This window comes from Lepus europaeus, chromosome 8 (genome assembly GCF_033115175.1).
Source record: "Lepus europaeus isolate LE1 chromosome 8, mLepTim1.pri, whole genome shotgun sequence".
Classification (NCBI taxonomy): Eukaryota; Metazoa; Chordata; class Mammalia; order Lagomorpha; family Leporidae; genus Lepus; species Lepus europaeus.
Window position 1 is genome coordinate 35,880,090 of NC_084834.1, and position 17,932 is coordinate 35,898,021.

A 17,932-nucleotide genomic window follows, 5' to 3' on the forward strand; every position below is an offset into this window, starting at 1 on the left:
CACAAAGTTTTCAAATTAGCTACAGATAAACTATACCTTTAAACTATATAGATAAAGAGACAATGTTAGTAAGGAGGATATTAATGATAATAACAATTATAATATTGAAAATGTATTAGTGCCTTATTCTATGCCTGGTACTATGTAAGTACTTTTCATCTTATTCAATCCTTTCAACAACCCTATTTGTTGTTTCTGTATATGTGGAGAAATTGCAATGAAAAAAAATTGAGTTTTTGCTAAAGCTGATGTGGCTAATATGTGCTATGACTGAGGTTAGGAAAAAGAAAACAAGACAAGCTTTACTTGAGAGCATTTCTCTTTGATTTGCACATCAGAAAACCCAGGATATTCGAATCTCTCACTCAGCTGCTATGGCTGCTTATCCCAGCCTCTTCTCCAGCATCCTCCAATCTCCCTGCACATACCTTCGTTGAAGGAGCTTTGTCCACTGCAGACCATGGATGGAGTGAACTTTGAAATGCTTTGTTTTATTTTGTTCCCCTCTTCCTGGACCACTTTCACCTCTTCTTTTCAGACAGACCATAACACAGTGGCTTTGGCATCTTAAATTACTTCAAACTGCTACATGATTTGTTGGAAGTAATTATGACTATTCTTCATTCATAAAATGGTCACTGAGGTGGTATACAATGAAGTCTATTATAGAGGTGTAAACAAATAATATTGATAGAGTTGAACTTCTGTCACTGACACTCTGCTTCTCCAGTGCCACCCCACAGTGCACCCACTTCTGAGGACCAGTGGGCCAGATCAGTGGCTCACAACCTTGTTTGATTACATATTCCTGCTAGGTGAAAAGACCCTAGCTACACTAACAAGGTGTGTATGTTTATTGATAAACAGATGAAATAACAATAACAACTTATGGAATGCTTGTCATATGAATTCTCAAGAGCTTTGTCAATACTGACTAAGATAGTACTTCATAGTAGTCTTCATGGTGTATATATTTTTGTTATTATCTCCATTTAACAGACCAGGAAATGGAGACATGCTATGTGGAATAACTTGCCCAAGGTCACTTAACTAGCAAGTGTTAGCACTAAATTTGAACAGATGGTCTCACGCTGGAGTCTATGTTCTGATTTACTGTATCACAGCTGCTTCTCTATGTGCTGTGCTACTAATATATGATTTATGGAATATATGAAAAATAGAAGTTTAAAAGAATTATGTACATACTGCCAAAATCAAAGTCTTAATATTTTTGTCCTCTGCCCTCAATGAGTCACCGGGAAACAACTCTGGGATGATGCAGCCCCTTCAAATACCACCTGGGGAGGTGGGTAGTCCTTAGAGGGAACTTCAAATGGCTGCCCTCAGTGACCTCAATGTCCTTTTCTTTCATTGCCAACTGTGAAGGCTGTGGGGTTCCTAACAGTGGACTCTCTCCTCCAGTTTGCCCATCCATTAGTTCAGGCCACTTCCTTTGTTACCATCCTCTAGAAACAACCCAGCTCAACACTCTCTCATGTCACTTTATCGTGCAACCTACATTTACCTGTCTCATTATATCAGGAAACTTCTAAGTAATGGAAATTAATTTGAACATGCAAATGGCTCTCCTGCTTTTCAACTTCAGTCTTTGTTCAAGTGTCATTTTTTGTGAGACCTTCTGTAACCACCCTATTTAAAAATTCTCTCTCTCACACACACACACTCACACTCACACTCTTCTCCTTCCCTGCTTTACTTTTCTTGTCATGCCAATTCTAATCATATTTTTCTGTGCCCCCTTCTCCAACTCAAAAATAAACTTCCTGATAGAGGAAATGTCTATCTGATTTACTCACCACTGTATTCCAGGTCCCTATAGCAGCGACTGGCTCACAATAGACTCTAAAACATGTTGATTGAATGAATAAATAAACTATTAATCTGGGTTTAGTCATGTAGGGATTTTAAGCCAATAGATGAAAAAATACAAGGCAACTAGGCTTCCTTACTGAACATGTTCCATGTAGTATGTAGAAGAAAACTGAGCGAGTGTCTAAGTTATTGGTATAGTTATCAATAGGAATTATGCAAATCCAAAATAAATGATCCCTTTTGCTCAATAAACCATTTGTTTTCCAGATAATCTTCCAGTTTGCATTAATCATGTAGTCAAAGATCTTACCAAACCACAAGGAAGCATCAGGGCACAGCACAGGCATGGATATACAGTGTTTTACAATAATTCAGATGACTGTCAGAAGTAGTCAGGAATGCCATTTTCCCCAAGAGAGGCACTATTGATCTATACCTGGTCAAAAATGTCTATACTGGAAGTTTTCAGAGATTGCATATGTTTGGAAAGAGATCATGGCCAAAGGGCTTCTTTGAAGTTTCCTTTGCCTAGGAAGTTTCATAAGACTGAGGAAGAAGCAGTTTTCTACCTCAAAATATGGAAGAATTAGGGTGGGCTAAACCAACTCTTGGAACACCTGCATCCCTTATTGAAAGGGGGATATAGTCCCACCTCTTCTTCCAACCCAATGTTCCTGCTAATATGCACCCTAGGAGGCAACTGTCGATGGCTCAACTACTTGAGTCCCTGCCACCCACATGGGAGACAGGGATGGAGTTTCTGTCTCCTGGCTTTGGCCTGTCCCAGGCAGGCAAAACTATTGCAGCCATTTGGGCGATGACCCAGCAGATGAAAGATATTTCTCTCTCTCTTGCTGTAACCCATCCTTTCAAATAAAAATAGCTAAATGAATTATATATAAATAATATAAATAAATGAATTATATAAATAATATAAATAAATACATAAATCATATATAATTTATATTTTATTGTATATAGTATGCATGACATAATTTATATTTTATTGCATATAATATACATTATATATAATTTCTTACTCTTTTTTATTTGAAATGCAGAGTGACAGAGAGAGAGGAGACAGGAGCTAATAGAGATTAAAGTACCCTTGACCAATGAATGTGACTGAAATTCTGAATACAAATGAAGTATGCCATAGAAAAGTACTTTCAATTAAAACTAGTATGATGTATTTCAGATGTGCTGTAATTAGAACTGGTTCTAAGCAGTTATATTTAGAAACTGGGTTTTTTGTTGTTGTTCTTTTCATGTAACATTGAAAATACAGAATATGGAAGTTTAGATCACTTACTTTCTGAAGGATCACTTGAAAAATATAGATCTCCTTTCTAGGTCAGAAGTCCACATGAAGCAGATTTGTCCCTATATTTGAGTAAGATTAGCAGGAAACAAGATAATTTATGAGCTGAACAAACAGAAGGGTGCTGAGTCGGATTTTGTTAAACTAATATTATGGCTGGCAAGGATGACATGTCAGATGTTTCATTCATTTTAAAGACCAAATCATTTCAATAAATCATTTTTATAACTTTATTATATAGGTAAAATACCACTAGGGAGTATATAAATGCACCAAACACATCCATTTGCTTCAACTACATCCTTTGTTTTTCATCTCCTTTCCTAAAGATGTATGTATCAGATAATTTTTATGAACTGGTCCATCTCTTACTTTTATTCATGTGGTCTTATTTATTGGTGCTATTATGCTCATTTAATTTTTCCTTACACCTACAGATTTAATCTGTGAAAATATCTCCATAGGTTTCTCTCTAACTTCTTGCACAAAAGGCAAAAGGAGTCTCCTGTCTTAAATACCCTTTTTCAATGTAATAACTGGAGAAATGGATGCACAATATGCGTCTGGAGCTATTTTATTAGCATAAAATCTTCATCCATAATGTCTGTATTGTCTAAAATAATGTGTTGTCTTTCAGAATATTTAACCTTGAATTTCTTTACTGTGTGAACACTCTACTATTTTCTTTTTCCCCTAACTCCCCCTGTTTAACAGCAGACAAACCCAGGGAGCACTGAGTGAATCCGATGATCCTGAGACAGGCTGTCTAACTGACAACAAGCCAACTTCTCGACACTTCTACCCTGTCGCCTTGCTGCTTGTCAGCTCGCACCTGCTAGTTGTGTGGCTCATTTTAAGTCTTGCATTACTATTAGCCAAATACCAATAAGTTTTACGTTGTACTTCTTTCTTTTCTACAAATGAAAATGGACTTTAAATTATGGGGACAATGCTGTAATATTTCTACATTTTCAGGTTCACAGAATTTAAAACAATGTTTGAATTGTAAGTGTCTTTGTTTTTCCTAAAATTTAAGAAACAAAAAGTACTATGCATTAAGTGAATTATTTTGCTCTTTTGTTCATGGAAAAGTGTTTCCCACTGTTCACTTGCTCAAGGGTTTTTAAATTATTGTCTTTGGAAAAAGACAAAGAACAGAATCCTGAAAGCTTGAAGTTCTGAACCTCCACTTCCTCTCCCCATGAAATTGATTAAGGAAATTTAGACCGAATTTGCACAACACTCTGAAATCCTGAGACAAGTCCTAGAGATCCTGGAGGTTACAGACTTTATTTTCACTGTGCCAACATCGTAGTTGTCATGAGCTGATACAAACTTCTGTTTGGTTTTTTTAATCTGTTTCATTTCTTTGCTGCAATTAACCTTTTATGTCAAGTAACTTTATGACAAGAATGGCTATTTATGTTTTGTAATTAAATTAACCTGTTTGTAACTATTGTTTGGGTTGATTTGGCTTTCAGAGTACTTTTCTATTCTTTTTAACAAAGTCTTGTTTGTGTCTCGATGCACCACTTTTAGCACCTGTGACTTTTGTACTGTCTGTGGAGAAGCACTCTTCCCTTACAAAACTGAGACTTGGAACAGGCTGTTCGGAAAGCCATTTTCTCTCTTCATTGCACAGCTAAAATAATGAAGTAAAATAGAAGTGAAACTTTCCTTTAAAAATCTATAGGGCCAGACTTAATCAATTAAATGCCTTATTCCTAGAACCTGCATCCTTAGGGCTACATATAGATTTTAATGTGTTTTAAAGAGAGTGAGAAATTAATTTATGGAAAAGTTATAAAATGGCAGATATATTTATGAAACTGAAGTGAAGCTGTATTGTGGATCAAATTATATTTAAAGAGTTTATTAAAATTTAAATATATGTTAAGAGCAAAGAGACTTTAATCATCTCTTTCCGAAGGCAATAATGGTATTGGGCCTGGCCTAGGATTTAATTTTGTAAGATGTATCATCACTTGTGAAAAAAAAAATGTAGAGTTGACTCTTTGTTATTTTTACCTGGACTGTTGACACAACTCTGCATTGAACAAATAAAACATATTTATTTATTCTGTGTTTCATGAAGTTGTGCTTTTTCCCCTTTTACCAGAGAAGGATGCCGCATAGAGAATGTGCTGAAGAATATCAAATGCAGAAAGTATGCTTTCAACATGCTACAGCTGATGGCTTTCCCCAAGTATTACAGACCTCCAGAGGGGACTTACGGAAAAGCTGACACCTAAGTTTACCAACATGTAAATAAACAGGAACGCAAATACGTTTCCCTTGGATGATCTCTACCTTGGTCTTTCCAGTTCTTTTATTGTTATGAATTTGGGGGAGGAAATGATATAGATGTTTGCCCAAGTCTAGGAACTACTTGACTAGCTATCAGTGTTTAACTCAAAAATCCATTAAAAAAATGTTTACAGTTTCTATTTCTAAGCTTCTATGTGTTGACCCTCACTGGTTGAGATGGGTCCATAAAGGGGACATTTCATTCATGGACTGAGAACACTGAGGTTGATTCAATAGGAGTAGGGATGTTTCAGATAGGGGTATGCCACACCTGAAATGAAGAGTTGATGGTAAGAAGGAGAGAGGCATTCTATAGCACTACTTAATAGCTTTTCTCATAGATAAACATAGCCCATATTAGGGGCTTTTAAAATTTTTTCTAGCAAATTGAAATTTGGTCACATTAACTCATGCTATAACTGAAGTAGTTTGCAGGTATGCTTGTGAAGACTTGCCATTCAGTCCAGATGTGATGTCTTCCCCTAAATGGGTATAAGTGCAGTGTTAGTAAAGTAGCAAACATCAGAGAGTTTAGGCCATATAACAAACCACTGCAAGAAACTGAAATTGCAAAGAAATTAAAGATGAATGATGTGTTGCTGCTCAAAGTAAAAACTTCCAACAGTCCAAACTCTGTGTAGTGAAGTTCATGAAGTCATCTAGCAATTACCTTGGTATAAGTATGCAGTCCAGCACAGTTTAGTATATGTGAATAAACATTTATAAAACAAAAGCAGCCATCATTATTGAGTAACAAACATCATCTACTAACCTGTATTTCAAAAATGTCCAGCTCATTAAAATAATAATGGATTTACCTGAACATGGACTTGAGCAGTTCAATAAAAGTACATACCTGAAACCACCATTCTTAAAAAAAAGTTTTTCAAAATTCCTATTAGAAGTTTCCTTGGAGATCATCTTGCATGACACTGTGATTTGATAAGTGGGTAAATAAAGGCAATCTTTCAGCTAGATACCTGGAGAATCATGATTGCAATTCCTTCCTACTTCCTTACACACTTCTACTTCCGAGGCCATGGCTTGTTCCTCCTTCAAACTGCTATGCGAAATATGTATGACAATTGAGGGAACATACTAGTTTGTTAAAGAAAAATTTGGATTTATCACCAAACTTGAAGTTCATAGTACAGAACCCATTTTCTCCAAATGTTAAGAATTTATTTATTTTTCCTTTGTCATCAGTGGTATATGATATACAGAGCATAAATCACCCTTGGAAATGCCAGAGAGTTATTCTGTACACTTCTGTTAGCTGTGACCACAGTCAGTGGATGTTTGACAGTACTTTGTATAGCTGAAGTGGTATCTCTTTTTTAAAGATACCTCTTGAAATAAGGATTGCAAACGGATCTCTAGTCCCTTGTTGAGTCTTTTGAATCATTACAAATTTTAACTAACCTTTTAGGGCTTTTCATTCTAGAATTCTCAATTTATCATTATATCTAATGACCTATGGGCATTATTGAGGCAATAGTCAGACCACTGCCTTTACAATGAAAAGGTGCTGTGTACTCTGAATCTATTCATGAACAAAATTATCTGGATTGGCCGGCGCCATGGCTCAACAGGCTAATCCTCCGCCTTGTGGCGCCGGCACACCGGGTTCTAGTCCCGGTCAGGGCGCCAGATTCTATCCCAGTTGCCCCTCTTCCAGGCCAGCTCTCTGCTATGGCCCAGGAAGGCAGTGGAGGATGGCCCAAGTCCTTGGGCCCTGCACCCGCATGGGAGACCAGGAGAAGCACCTGGCTCCCGGCTTCCGAACAGTGCGATGCGCCGGCCGCAGCGGCCATTGGAGGGTGAACCAACGGCAAAAAGGAAGACCTTTCTCTCTGTCTCTCTCTCTCACTATCCACTCTGCCTGTCAAAAACAAACAAACAAACAAACAAAATTATCTGGATGCTCCCTGTTATGCTTCTTTCTCCATTTTAGTGATTAAATATAATCTATGATTTTTTCAATTTCACTTGAAATTGTTGGACTTGTGCTTATTTCCATTATCATATTGAATTTAAAAAAAGATTGGGATAACAGAGGTGTTCCTGAATAGCTATTAAGCCTCAGTTAGTGTGTCAAATGGTGGTCTGAGTGCCAAGAGACGTTATGTGACTTAGCATTCTGTAAATGCTCTCATAAACAATAATTTTTGTTTATATTTTAAAAAATGAAATGTCTTGAGGAAAATGTGGAAAAAATATTTTAACTATATAGACATCAATAGGGTTTTCTAATTCTAGAGCCATCTCAGAGACTTTTTTCCTTTTAAATAAATAGCAAAATAAGAAACTCAAAAGGTAAAGCACATTGCAATGCAAATCCATATGCATTTTCATTATTAGCATAGTCTTTGGCATTTCATTGTAAAAGCCTATAATTTTGCATATTTCTAAAACTGGATTTCATCAAGAGAATTGATGTTTCATATAAAATATTGCTAATTTACTAAGAGAAAACCTAAGTATCCTTGCACAACTACTTCTGTATTTCTTAAGTTATTTAGACATCCTAAATCAAAGAACAGTGTTAAACAAAGACAGAAACTTAATTCTCCATGTTAGAAATAGCAGCAGTTGCACTTGCTATCTACATTTTCATTTTAAAGATACCCAGCTTAGTTTAGGAGATCATATTGAGCCAAAAAATAAACCAAGAAAATGACATTTCCAAACATTTTTTCTCATAAATATTCCTTTTTTCTTATTCCATTTTCTCATAAAATTCCTCTCTAATATATTCAAAGGTAGATATCAGCTTTGAATTATTCCTGTAACCCAAGGAAAAACATATTTAAAGACAAGAAAAGGTGGAATTCTGATTATAGTTGAACCAGTGACAAAAGATTTGCCATCTGCAAATATTGCTCAGAACAGTCAACCACAAGTGTTTAAAATATTTGACTGAAACACATTCATTCTTAGAGGCACCCATTTATTTACTTCTCATGTGACTTTTTTTTTTTCCCTTGTATTGCACTGAGTTTTGTCTATACTCTGAAAACCACCCACTGGTGGAAATAATTTGGTCAATCTCATACGCCAGTGTGTCAGAGCATCCATTTGATCCAGGTGATAAATTTCATTAAATGACTAACACCATGGCCGGCTCTGCCGTGGCTCACTTGGCTAATCCTCTGCCTGAGGTGCCGGCACCCCGGGGTTCTAGTCCTGGTTGGGGCACCGGGTACTAGTCCCGGTTGCTCCTCTTCCAGTCCAGCTCTCTGCCAAGGAGGGCAATGGAGAGTGGCCCAAGGGCTTGGGTCCCTGCACCCACATGGGAGACAGGAGAAGTACCCAGTTCCTGGCTTCAGATCTGCGCAGCGCCGGCCGTAGCGGCCATTGGAGGGTGAACCAACGGAAAAAGAAAGACCTTTCTCTCTGTCTCTCTTACTGTCTAACTCTGCCTGGCAAAAAAGAAAAATAAGAAAAAAAAAATGACTAACACCTGGTTAGGGCAGTATTCCACATCACTTAGCTCCACCCTCACTTTATATAACTAACCCTTCTAAGAAACAGTGATGTGGGCCTGGCGCCGTGGCTCACTTGGTTAATCCTCTGTCTGCAGCGCCAGCATCCCATATGGGCGCCGGGTTCTAGTCCTGGTTGCTCCTCTTCCAGTCCAGGCTGTGGTCTGGGAGGGCACTGGAAGATAGCCCCTGCACCTGCATGGGAGAACAGGAAGAAGCACCTGGTTCCTGGCTTCAGATCAGTGTAACTCCAGCCATGGCGGCCATTTGGGGAGTGAACCAATGGAAGGAAGACCTTTCTCTCTGTGTCTCTTTCTCTCTCACTGTCAGAAAGACTCAGAGTGGAAAGGGGAAAAACTCACTGAAGCCAGTAATGCTTTTCTTACTCAGCAAACCAAACCACTCCCCAAGAATAGGTTAATACTGTCACAAGAAAGATGATAGGAATGGTGTTCTTGAACCGACTTTTGCTGATTCATGAAAGTTAATCATTAAATTTCAAGATTTTTTTTTAGGCTGTTTGTTTAACCACTCCAATATATGGAATTATGAAATGCAATTGAGAACATTTTATTAAAAACAAAGGTAATAATCAAAACTTATAACATCCTAATTATTTGACTATATTTTCTTAATTCTCTGTGCTTTTGAGTGTTTTAGATTTCTGTGGAAATCATTTATAATAGGGTGCTCCTAAGCACCTTTTCCTGACTCTGTTCAGAGCATCACACTGCTGGCTTGGAATTAGCCACACTGGGAAGATGTACACCACAGAAGCAGGCACATGCTGCAAATCAAGATTTTAATTTCTAGAAGGTCAATTGTAAAACATTTATCAGCACAAAATTGAATGCCATCACTTCTCCAGAAAATAACAAATTATTGGAAGCAATACAACATTATTAAAATGCATTAAATGCAATTAGTCATCTTCAGATAGCTGTAATTTTTTTTAACTTTTACTCTCTTCAAAGACTCCCATTAGGCTACAGGTCATATTTTATGTTTATATTTTATTTATAATTAGATTATTAAATTGTAGGGATGGATATAGAAACTTACCTCTTGATGTTCTGCTAGGAAGTCTTCATACTGCAGCTTTAGTGTAAGCAAAGACTCAGGGATAAACTCCAGGAGATGGTAACCTAATCAGATCATCACTGAAAAGTGTGTTTCAGTGTTTGAACTCATAATTTTGGTATTTGGTAAAAATAGCAAAAACAGTAACATATTACCATACCAAGATTCTAATAAATATAGCTCAACTCATACCTAAACTGTTAAACAAATTAAACTCTGGCAGTATGTTAAATCAGCACAGAATTTTTAGGTGTTAAATTTCCAAGCAGGATTGTATATCATTTTATTTCAATATGCAGGGTATCTTTTGTGATCTTTTAGGAAAAAAGTCTTATCAAAGATCTAAAAAACTGAGACACAGTATGATCAGCATTTATGGAGGGAAGCAAACATATTGAACATAAGTCATCTCTAATAGCTGGAGACTTTCCAAATTAGGCACTCCTGAAAAAGAATGATTTGTTGAGGGTTGTGTAGTTGATTGCCAATTTTAGTGTGAATTTACATTAATTTAGCTGTGTCTCAATCTGAGTATGCTTTGTTCCCCACCCCTTTATTTGTGTTTCTTCTGAGCATTATGAAGTCTCAATATGTTATATTTTTTGTTTCCTTGGCAGTTTGAATTTAGAACTTTGCATCAAAGAGATGGTACCTTTAGCAAAAAAAAAAAATAAGTCTTAGATAAAATATTGCAAGCAAACTACACGTCGAGTTAAAATGTAGAAATATGCATATTTTCTTTCTTTGTCATGGTGCACATTAATCACTATGAATTGTATTCCTAGGAAAATAAGATATGGCCTAAAACATTTCTGATTTAAAAGAAATAAATCATGTTTGGCTATTAATAAAAGGAGATAGCAAAAATGTTAGCTAATGTAAACCCCCAAAATGTACATGCAGTCAACTATCATGAGCTTGAGTTCTTTAATTAAAACAGAAAAAAATTTCTAATTTAATGATAGTACCAGGAGAGAGTGAATATCAAGTTAAAGAATGCCTAATACAAAGAGTAAAACATGAAGAAGTATTTAGGGAAAAGATGTAGCCCTTCCATGCACATAGCATATTGCACACTTACAGTGTTTCCAATCACTCCGAGGTTACTAATGGGCAGGATCTCACAGCACATCCTTGATGATCACTTGGTATATTTTATTCACTAATAGGCATTATTGATACAAATTTTGCCAAGATTGCTATGTTATCTGTATAATTCCTGTAGTGCTTTGATACTACCCTCAACATTTAAAAATATTTCACGTTCAGAACTTTTTCAAATGATGTACTACATGTCTGTAACTGTAGACATTCTCATTTCAGTGCATGCATACAATCTTTTGTACATATATTTTTCTTTTCTGAGTATTTTATTCTATTTAATTTAACATCTTACTCTCAGATTCTTGTGGTACTCATCAGAAAATTTAGCATTTTTTTTCTCATTTATTCTAGATGAAACAATAATATGTATTCCTAGGAAATGAGACACAAGTAGACTAGCTCTTTTTATATTTGCATTTAAGAATATCATTTTTGTTTTATTGTTCTATGTAAACCATATTCATTGTACACTGTGTGTATATTTTTGTTTAAATAAATATTTTATTTTTTATGTTTCTGTCTTTTTCTCCCTTTTATCATTTTTTCATTTTCATTGGTGTAGCAATGTTTAAAAATTAATTAAAATAGCAGAAGAATGACCCAAATAATTTTTCAGAAAACAGGTTAATTTTCTATTGGACCACATCATTTACCAAATTTTACATTGATACTAGGTTAGGAGAATGCATTTTTCATGGTGGTTATTCTGTGGAGGCAAAATCAGCCACAAGTTTAATAAAGATTCAATAACCGGCCGGCGCCACGGCTCAATACGCTAATCCTCTGCCTGCAGCGCTGGCACACTGGGTTCTAGTACTGGTCGGGGCGCCGGATTCTGTCCCGGTTGCCCCTCTTCCAGGCCAGCTTTCTGCTGTGGCCCAGGAGTGCAGTGGAGGATGGCCCAAGTGCTTGGGCCCTGCACCCCATGGGAGACCAGGAGAAGCACCTGGCTCCTTCCTTCGGATCAGCGCAGTGCACCGGCCGCAGCGCGCCGGCCTTGGCAGCCATTGGAGGGTGAACCAACGGCAAAGGAAGACCTTTCTCTCTGTCTCTCTCTCTCACTGTCCACTCTGCCTGTCAAAATAAAAAAAAAAAGATTCAATAACCAGGTATCCATTCTTCAACACTGAGCAAATCATTGATTGTTATTCTCAGGATTATAGATTGAGTCATTTAAATACACAATATAACTTTTCCTTATTGGCTGTCTATATCTGTTCATTTGTAATACATCATAGCTATTAGTAGTAGTTAAATTCTGAAGGGTTTTAATTAGATCTTTGTTGCAAAGGAATTAACCAAATGAGGCCCCTTCTTGGGATATAAAGAACAAAATTTTACCATCTGGAAACCTTCAAAAACATTTTTGGTGTTGAAGCAAGAAAAACTCCTCTTCTGCAATATCACTATCAGTACATGTTCCTACTAATGTACTTTTCTATGTCTGAGCAGGAGCAATACTGGAGGTAGCCCCATGTTAAACAATGTAGTGAATGATAGCAAAATGCCACCTGACATGAAACCAGAAGGGTAGCTTGAATGAAGTGGTGGTACTCTGTTACCTTCAACTTCAACCTTCAGCTTCTAATATGATGATTCCCCAGGTGTGATGCCTTTTGCCCAGTCTTTGAGAAAGCCCAGCTCCGTTGACTGAGTGTGGTGCACCCTGCTCACATTCTTGAGTACTTTCTAATCAGCCTCTAGTTTCAGCTGTTTCCTCTGCTTCCTCTACTTGTTTTGTATTTTTCAAAGAACTTTTTAAATTTATACAAGCTGAACAAATTTCATGTATGTCATATATACAGTTTAAAAACATAATGATACTGTCTACCCTATCCAGGAATTGCCCAGAAGTCTAGCCTCTGTTCTGTGCTCAGTTAGTGTGCTCAGTTCCTTGGGGTTATTATTTCTAAGAAAAATCCAGCTCAGGGTTAAAGTACACGGGCACCTGGGTGTTTGAGTGAAAATGCCTGAAAACAGCCGGCGCCGCGGCTCACTAGGCTAATCCTCCGCCTTGCGGCGCCGGCACACCGGGTTCTAGTCCCGGTCGGGGCACCAATCCTGTCCTGGTTGTCCCTCTTCCAGGCCAGCTCTCTGCTGTGGCTAGGGAGTGCAGTGGAGGATGGCCCAAGTCCTTGGGTCCTGCACCCCATGGGAGACCAGGAGAAGCACCTGGCTCCTGCCATCGGAACAGCGCGGTGCGCCGGCCGCAGCGCGCTACCGCGGCGGCCATTGGAGGGTGAACCAACGGCAAAAGGAAGACCTTTCTCTCTGTCTCTCTCTCTCACTGTCCACTCTGCCTGTCAAAAAAAAAAAAAAAATGCCTGAAAACAAATGTTGTTTTCCCTACTGTTTAGATGTAGATCTATGTCAAGTTACTTAATGTTTCTCTGTCTTCACATTCATATATATGTGTGTGTGTATTCATGTATCTATCTATATATATATATACATGTGTATGTATGTATATATATACATATATGCCTATGTATATGTGTGTATATATACATTGATTATATAAATAGATTTTATATATATATATAAACACAAAGGTAATGATATGACTTCTTTTTTGGGGAAAGTGAGAAAATGTGTATTTGTGATGCTTCAGGCAATGCCTGTTGGGCTGTATCTTTTCTGTGGGCACTCAGTGTCCATTCTTCTTGTATTAAGTGCTTCTGCAGTGCCACCTGAAATGTAAGCATTTGAAGCCTTGGCACTACATATTCCCTGGCATGCTTACCACCAAAGTTCAGGATCTTATATAGGCTTTGCCAGTGAGATTCACCTAAACCATATTTGCAAAGCAGGAAGAAGTCAGAAAGGAACTGGGGGCAATCTGTACTTCCCACACCAGTGTGAGCAAACAGACACATTGCAGCTGGAGTAGAGGTAAGCAGGAGTTGGACTCACATCGTTTGTCAGCTCTCTTGTTAGTTGGAGTGTCTTTGACTTCTGTAGTTGTGGATAGTACAGAAACACATATTCTTTTTTTTTTTTTTTTTGATAGGCAGAGTGGATAGAGAGAGACAGAGAGAAAGGTCTTAGATTTTGATTGCAAGTTTTACCAACACATCACCTTGTCACTGTTACCTCCTCCTTCCACTGCTAATATAATTTCCTTTATATGCAGCCTTCATTACCCCATAATTAGTAAAACTAAATGAAATTGATATCTAATGAAGTCTACAATTTGCCCTCAGTTCCCTATTGTCTTATTTTCTATACCCTGAAGTTGTGTTCCATAAATATCCAGAGTAGGAGTCTATGTACATAGTGCATAAATTTTATATACCACTTCCTCTAACCACTCCACACACTCAAAATCTTACTCTTCCAGATTTTCTTTGAAGCTATTTCTTTTCTTCCCACTATTTTCAAAGTTATCGCCCGAGTTCAAACTCATATGACTGTTCTTCCAAAGCAGTCTTCTGACTTCACTCTTTAGTGGACTCCTTTGTTCTGTTCTTTTATAGCATATCCTGCATAGTTCATCCATCTATCTGCACTTCATGGATTTTTAAAATTCATTCATCATATGCTTTTGAATGTGTGTACCTGGCATTGAGTTAGGCATGAGTAATCTAACAGAAATTTAGTGGTACACAAGGGATATAGTTTCTTTCATTCTTGAACTTAGAGTCCAACTAAACAGGGAAGAAGATGAAAAGAAAGCTAACGAAATGACAAATAATTGTTATCTACCTTATATAGCATAAATTAGAGTTTGAGGCTTACTTGTTTCAGATAGGAGGTCAGAATCGATCTTTCTGTGAAGAGGTAATTTAGACTGAGCTAAAAGAAACAGAAGTATCCTGCCAAAGGAAGAGGTGAGAGAAAAACAGGGGAGCAGTGAAGAGGGCTTTTAGAGGGATAAATGGAGCCAGGAGAGAGAGAGAATTAAAGTTATCTAAAGTCTTTTGGACCATGAAAAGGAATCGAACATTTAAATTATGTGCAATTCGAAGTGAGTACAATGTTCCAAGCAAGCAACCAAAGTGACGTAGTTTATATATTTAAAAAGTCTTTTAGGTGTTGTGCAGGTAAAAATGAAAGGGAATAAGGACTGAAAGTAGTGAGGCAGCTGGAAGGACATTTAGTACTGTAAGGGAGAGCATTGTCCTGGGCTGAAACTGAGGCAGTAGATTTATTGATTAATTTGGGGAGTGAAAACAGCAGGTCTAGTTGATGGATTGCAGTGGGGTGGGGAAGTGAGAGGAAGCAGGTAATTAAGGTGAGTTTCGGCTTTCTGACTTGAACAACTCAATGGTGCTGGTAATGTACTTAGATGCAGAAGCATGAAGCAGGAAATAACTTTTAGGTAGAAACCAGTTGTTTGGCTTCGAACACAGTAGGTTCAGCTGTCTCTGAATCATTTAATCCCAGCAGAAAGTCAAATATTCATAGGTATGAAGTTGGGGTTCAGGAGAGTCTAAAGTGGGAATGTAATAATATAAGCTCTCAGCACATGTGAATGAATAAAAAGACTTAAATAGTGGTTAGTACTTGTTGAAAAAAAAGTGAAAAAATAAAGTTTACTGTTTGAAAAAAGGCAATTTCTTAACGTGTGAACTGAAAAAGAGTAGGGACTGAGTTGTAGGCATATCTGCTGCCTAATGTTAAATGATTCCTGTATGACTGTGTTTCTCTCTGTGTCTCTGTCTCTATCATTTGACTATGTGTATCTGTATACATATATGATTGTATACTCCATGTCTCATACAGTTGTGTATATATATATGATAGAATCTATGATTATGCATGATAACATGTAATGTATAATAATACATGTACACATACACACACACACACACCGTCATGTTTTTGGCTGTAGTTTCTGCTTTCTGTCCTTTTTTAAGCAAGGCCCTCCCACCTTCAGGTTTACACAGTACTTTCAGCTTATGTCTCACAAGCGAAAAAGTGATATTTTATCAATGAATAATCACATCAGTCTCCAAAAGGACCTTGATCAGTCATTGTGTCCTCAGGGTAGACTTGGCCCTAGCCTGGATCACTGTGCCACCACTGTAGCAGGTAAAATGAGGGAATTTGAATGACAACTCTACCATATCATGTGGCAATGAGAAAGAATAATTCCCACAAGGAAAAGATATGGGAAAAACAGACATTTGCTTCATTTGGGGGATGTGCACTTTGAGAAAATCCTGAGACGAAGCCCTTGGGAGCTCTAATATGAAGATGTTAGGTTATAATAAAAGCAATCTGCTATTGATAAGGATTTCTTTACTATGATACTGCATTTTATCTTTTTACCTAGAAACCTTTTATTTAAGGTATACAACTTCATGTGTTTCATATATACAAATTTAGGAACATAGGGATTCTTCCCACCCCATCCTCCCTCCCACTGGCATTCCTAACCTTCTTCATCTCCTTCTCCTATTCCCATTCTTATTTTTTTATAAAGATCTATTTTCAATTAACTTTATACACATAAGTTTAACCCAACACTAAGAGTCCAACAAATGGCATAAGAAAGAAAAAAAATAAATAAAAAACTGTTCCTCAACAATCAAGATAGGGCTATTCAAAATCATCACATCTCAAATTGTCAATTTCACTCCTATAGATTACCTTTTAGGTACTCTATTAGTTACCACAGATTTGGGAGGACATTCAGTATGTCTTTTTGGGACTGGCTTATTTCACTATCTATAATGGTTTTCATTTGCATCCATTTTGTTGCTAAAGACAGGCTTTCATTTTTTTAGAGATTCTAAAGCCACAAATAATTTCACCGGGAAACAAATATGGAACTAAGAAAAAAACTATGAAACTATAATGAGAGGCAAGAGTTCTGATGGTGTCTTGTTTTGCCATTAACTATGAATGAATTAGCTCATATTTTTTCTTCATTTCCCAATATATGAAATGAAGAAAGCACAAGTCATTTTACGGCTGCCCCTTAATTCACTTAAATTCAAGGATCCTTTGAAGCATTCATTGCTTTTGAAATACGGTTTTATTTCAGCGGTCCCTGGCTTATTCATATAATAAAGTATGGACTTGAATTTAGTTTTTTTTTTTTTCAGAGAGGAAAAGAAAATATAATGATAACTGTTCTTTCACCTTTGTTTATGTTAAATGAGGAACATCCTGTAGGATAATATTTGTGGTCTCTCCTGACACATTACACAACTTGCCATTTCCTCAGTGACTTAGTTGATTGGTGAAAGTAGAACAGGAACTGAGCATGCATACTTTAGCTACTATAGTCCTTATTATGCTGACATTTACCAACATAAAGAGAAAATTGAATAGGACGGGATATTAACCAGTTCTGTCACAAGGCATGTCTTATCCTGATATCAAATCAGAAAATATTACAAGGAGAGAAAACTGTCGTCATTATTTGTGGAAAGAATAAAAATTTTAAACAGTTTTGTAAATCAAACTCAATACATGCATTACTGATAATAGGAATATTATGGTTTAATAGTCAAAAATCAAACATAATTCATCATCGTAACTGGAAAAGGAAAACTATATGACCATCTGCACAGCTGCAAAAAGATTGCTCTGAGTCTAAAATTTGAGGTATAATAAGAATACTAGGACTAATGGGGGAAATTATTCAACTGATAAAAAGCATTTTATGTAAAGTCCACAGAGAACATTTCCCTGATGGCAAATACTGACTTCCTTCTCCTGAGTGAAAGAATAAGATAAGACACCTATTTTCAAATTTTCGTTTGACTTTGTATTGAAAGTTCTAGCCAGATCAATAAGGTATGAAAGATACATAAAAGGCACATTAATTAAAAAGAAGGTATAAAACTAT

General features: G+C 36.9%; 1 protein-coding gene across 3 annotated transcripts in view; it reads left to right on the plus strand.

Moving 5' to 3' along the window:
- INPP4B (inositol polyphosphate-4-phosphatase type II B) overlaps nucleotides 1-6,838 on the plus strand; it is a 901,292-nt gene extending 894,454 nt beyond the window's left edge. Inside the window, exon 26 of one of the 3 annotated variants that reach the window (XM_062199561.1) lies at nucleotides 5,274-6,838. In XM_062199561.1, coding sequence (XP_062055545.1) covers nucleotides 5,274-5,406 — 133 coding nt within the window. In that variant the 3' untranslated portion in view covers nucleotides 5,407-6,838. Of the gene's footprint in view, nucleotides 1-3,868; nucleotides 4,092-5,273 lie in introns of those variants that run through there. The other 2 variants (XM_062199562.1, XM_062199560.1) reach the window with 2 other exon arrangements.
- The last annotated feature ends 11,094 nt before the right edge of the window (nucleotides 6,839-17,932 follow it).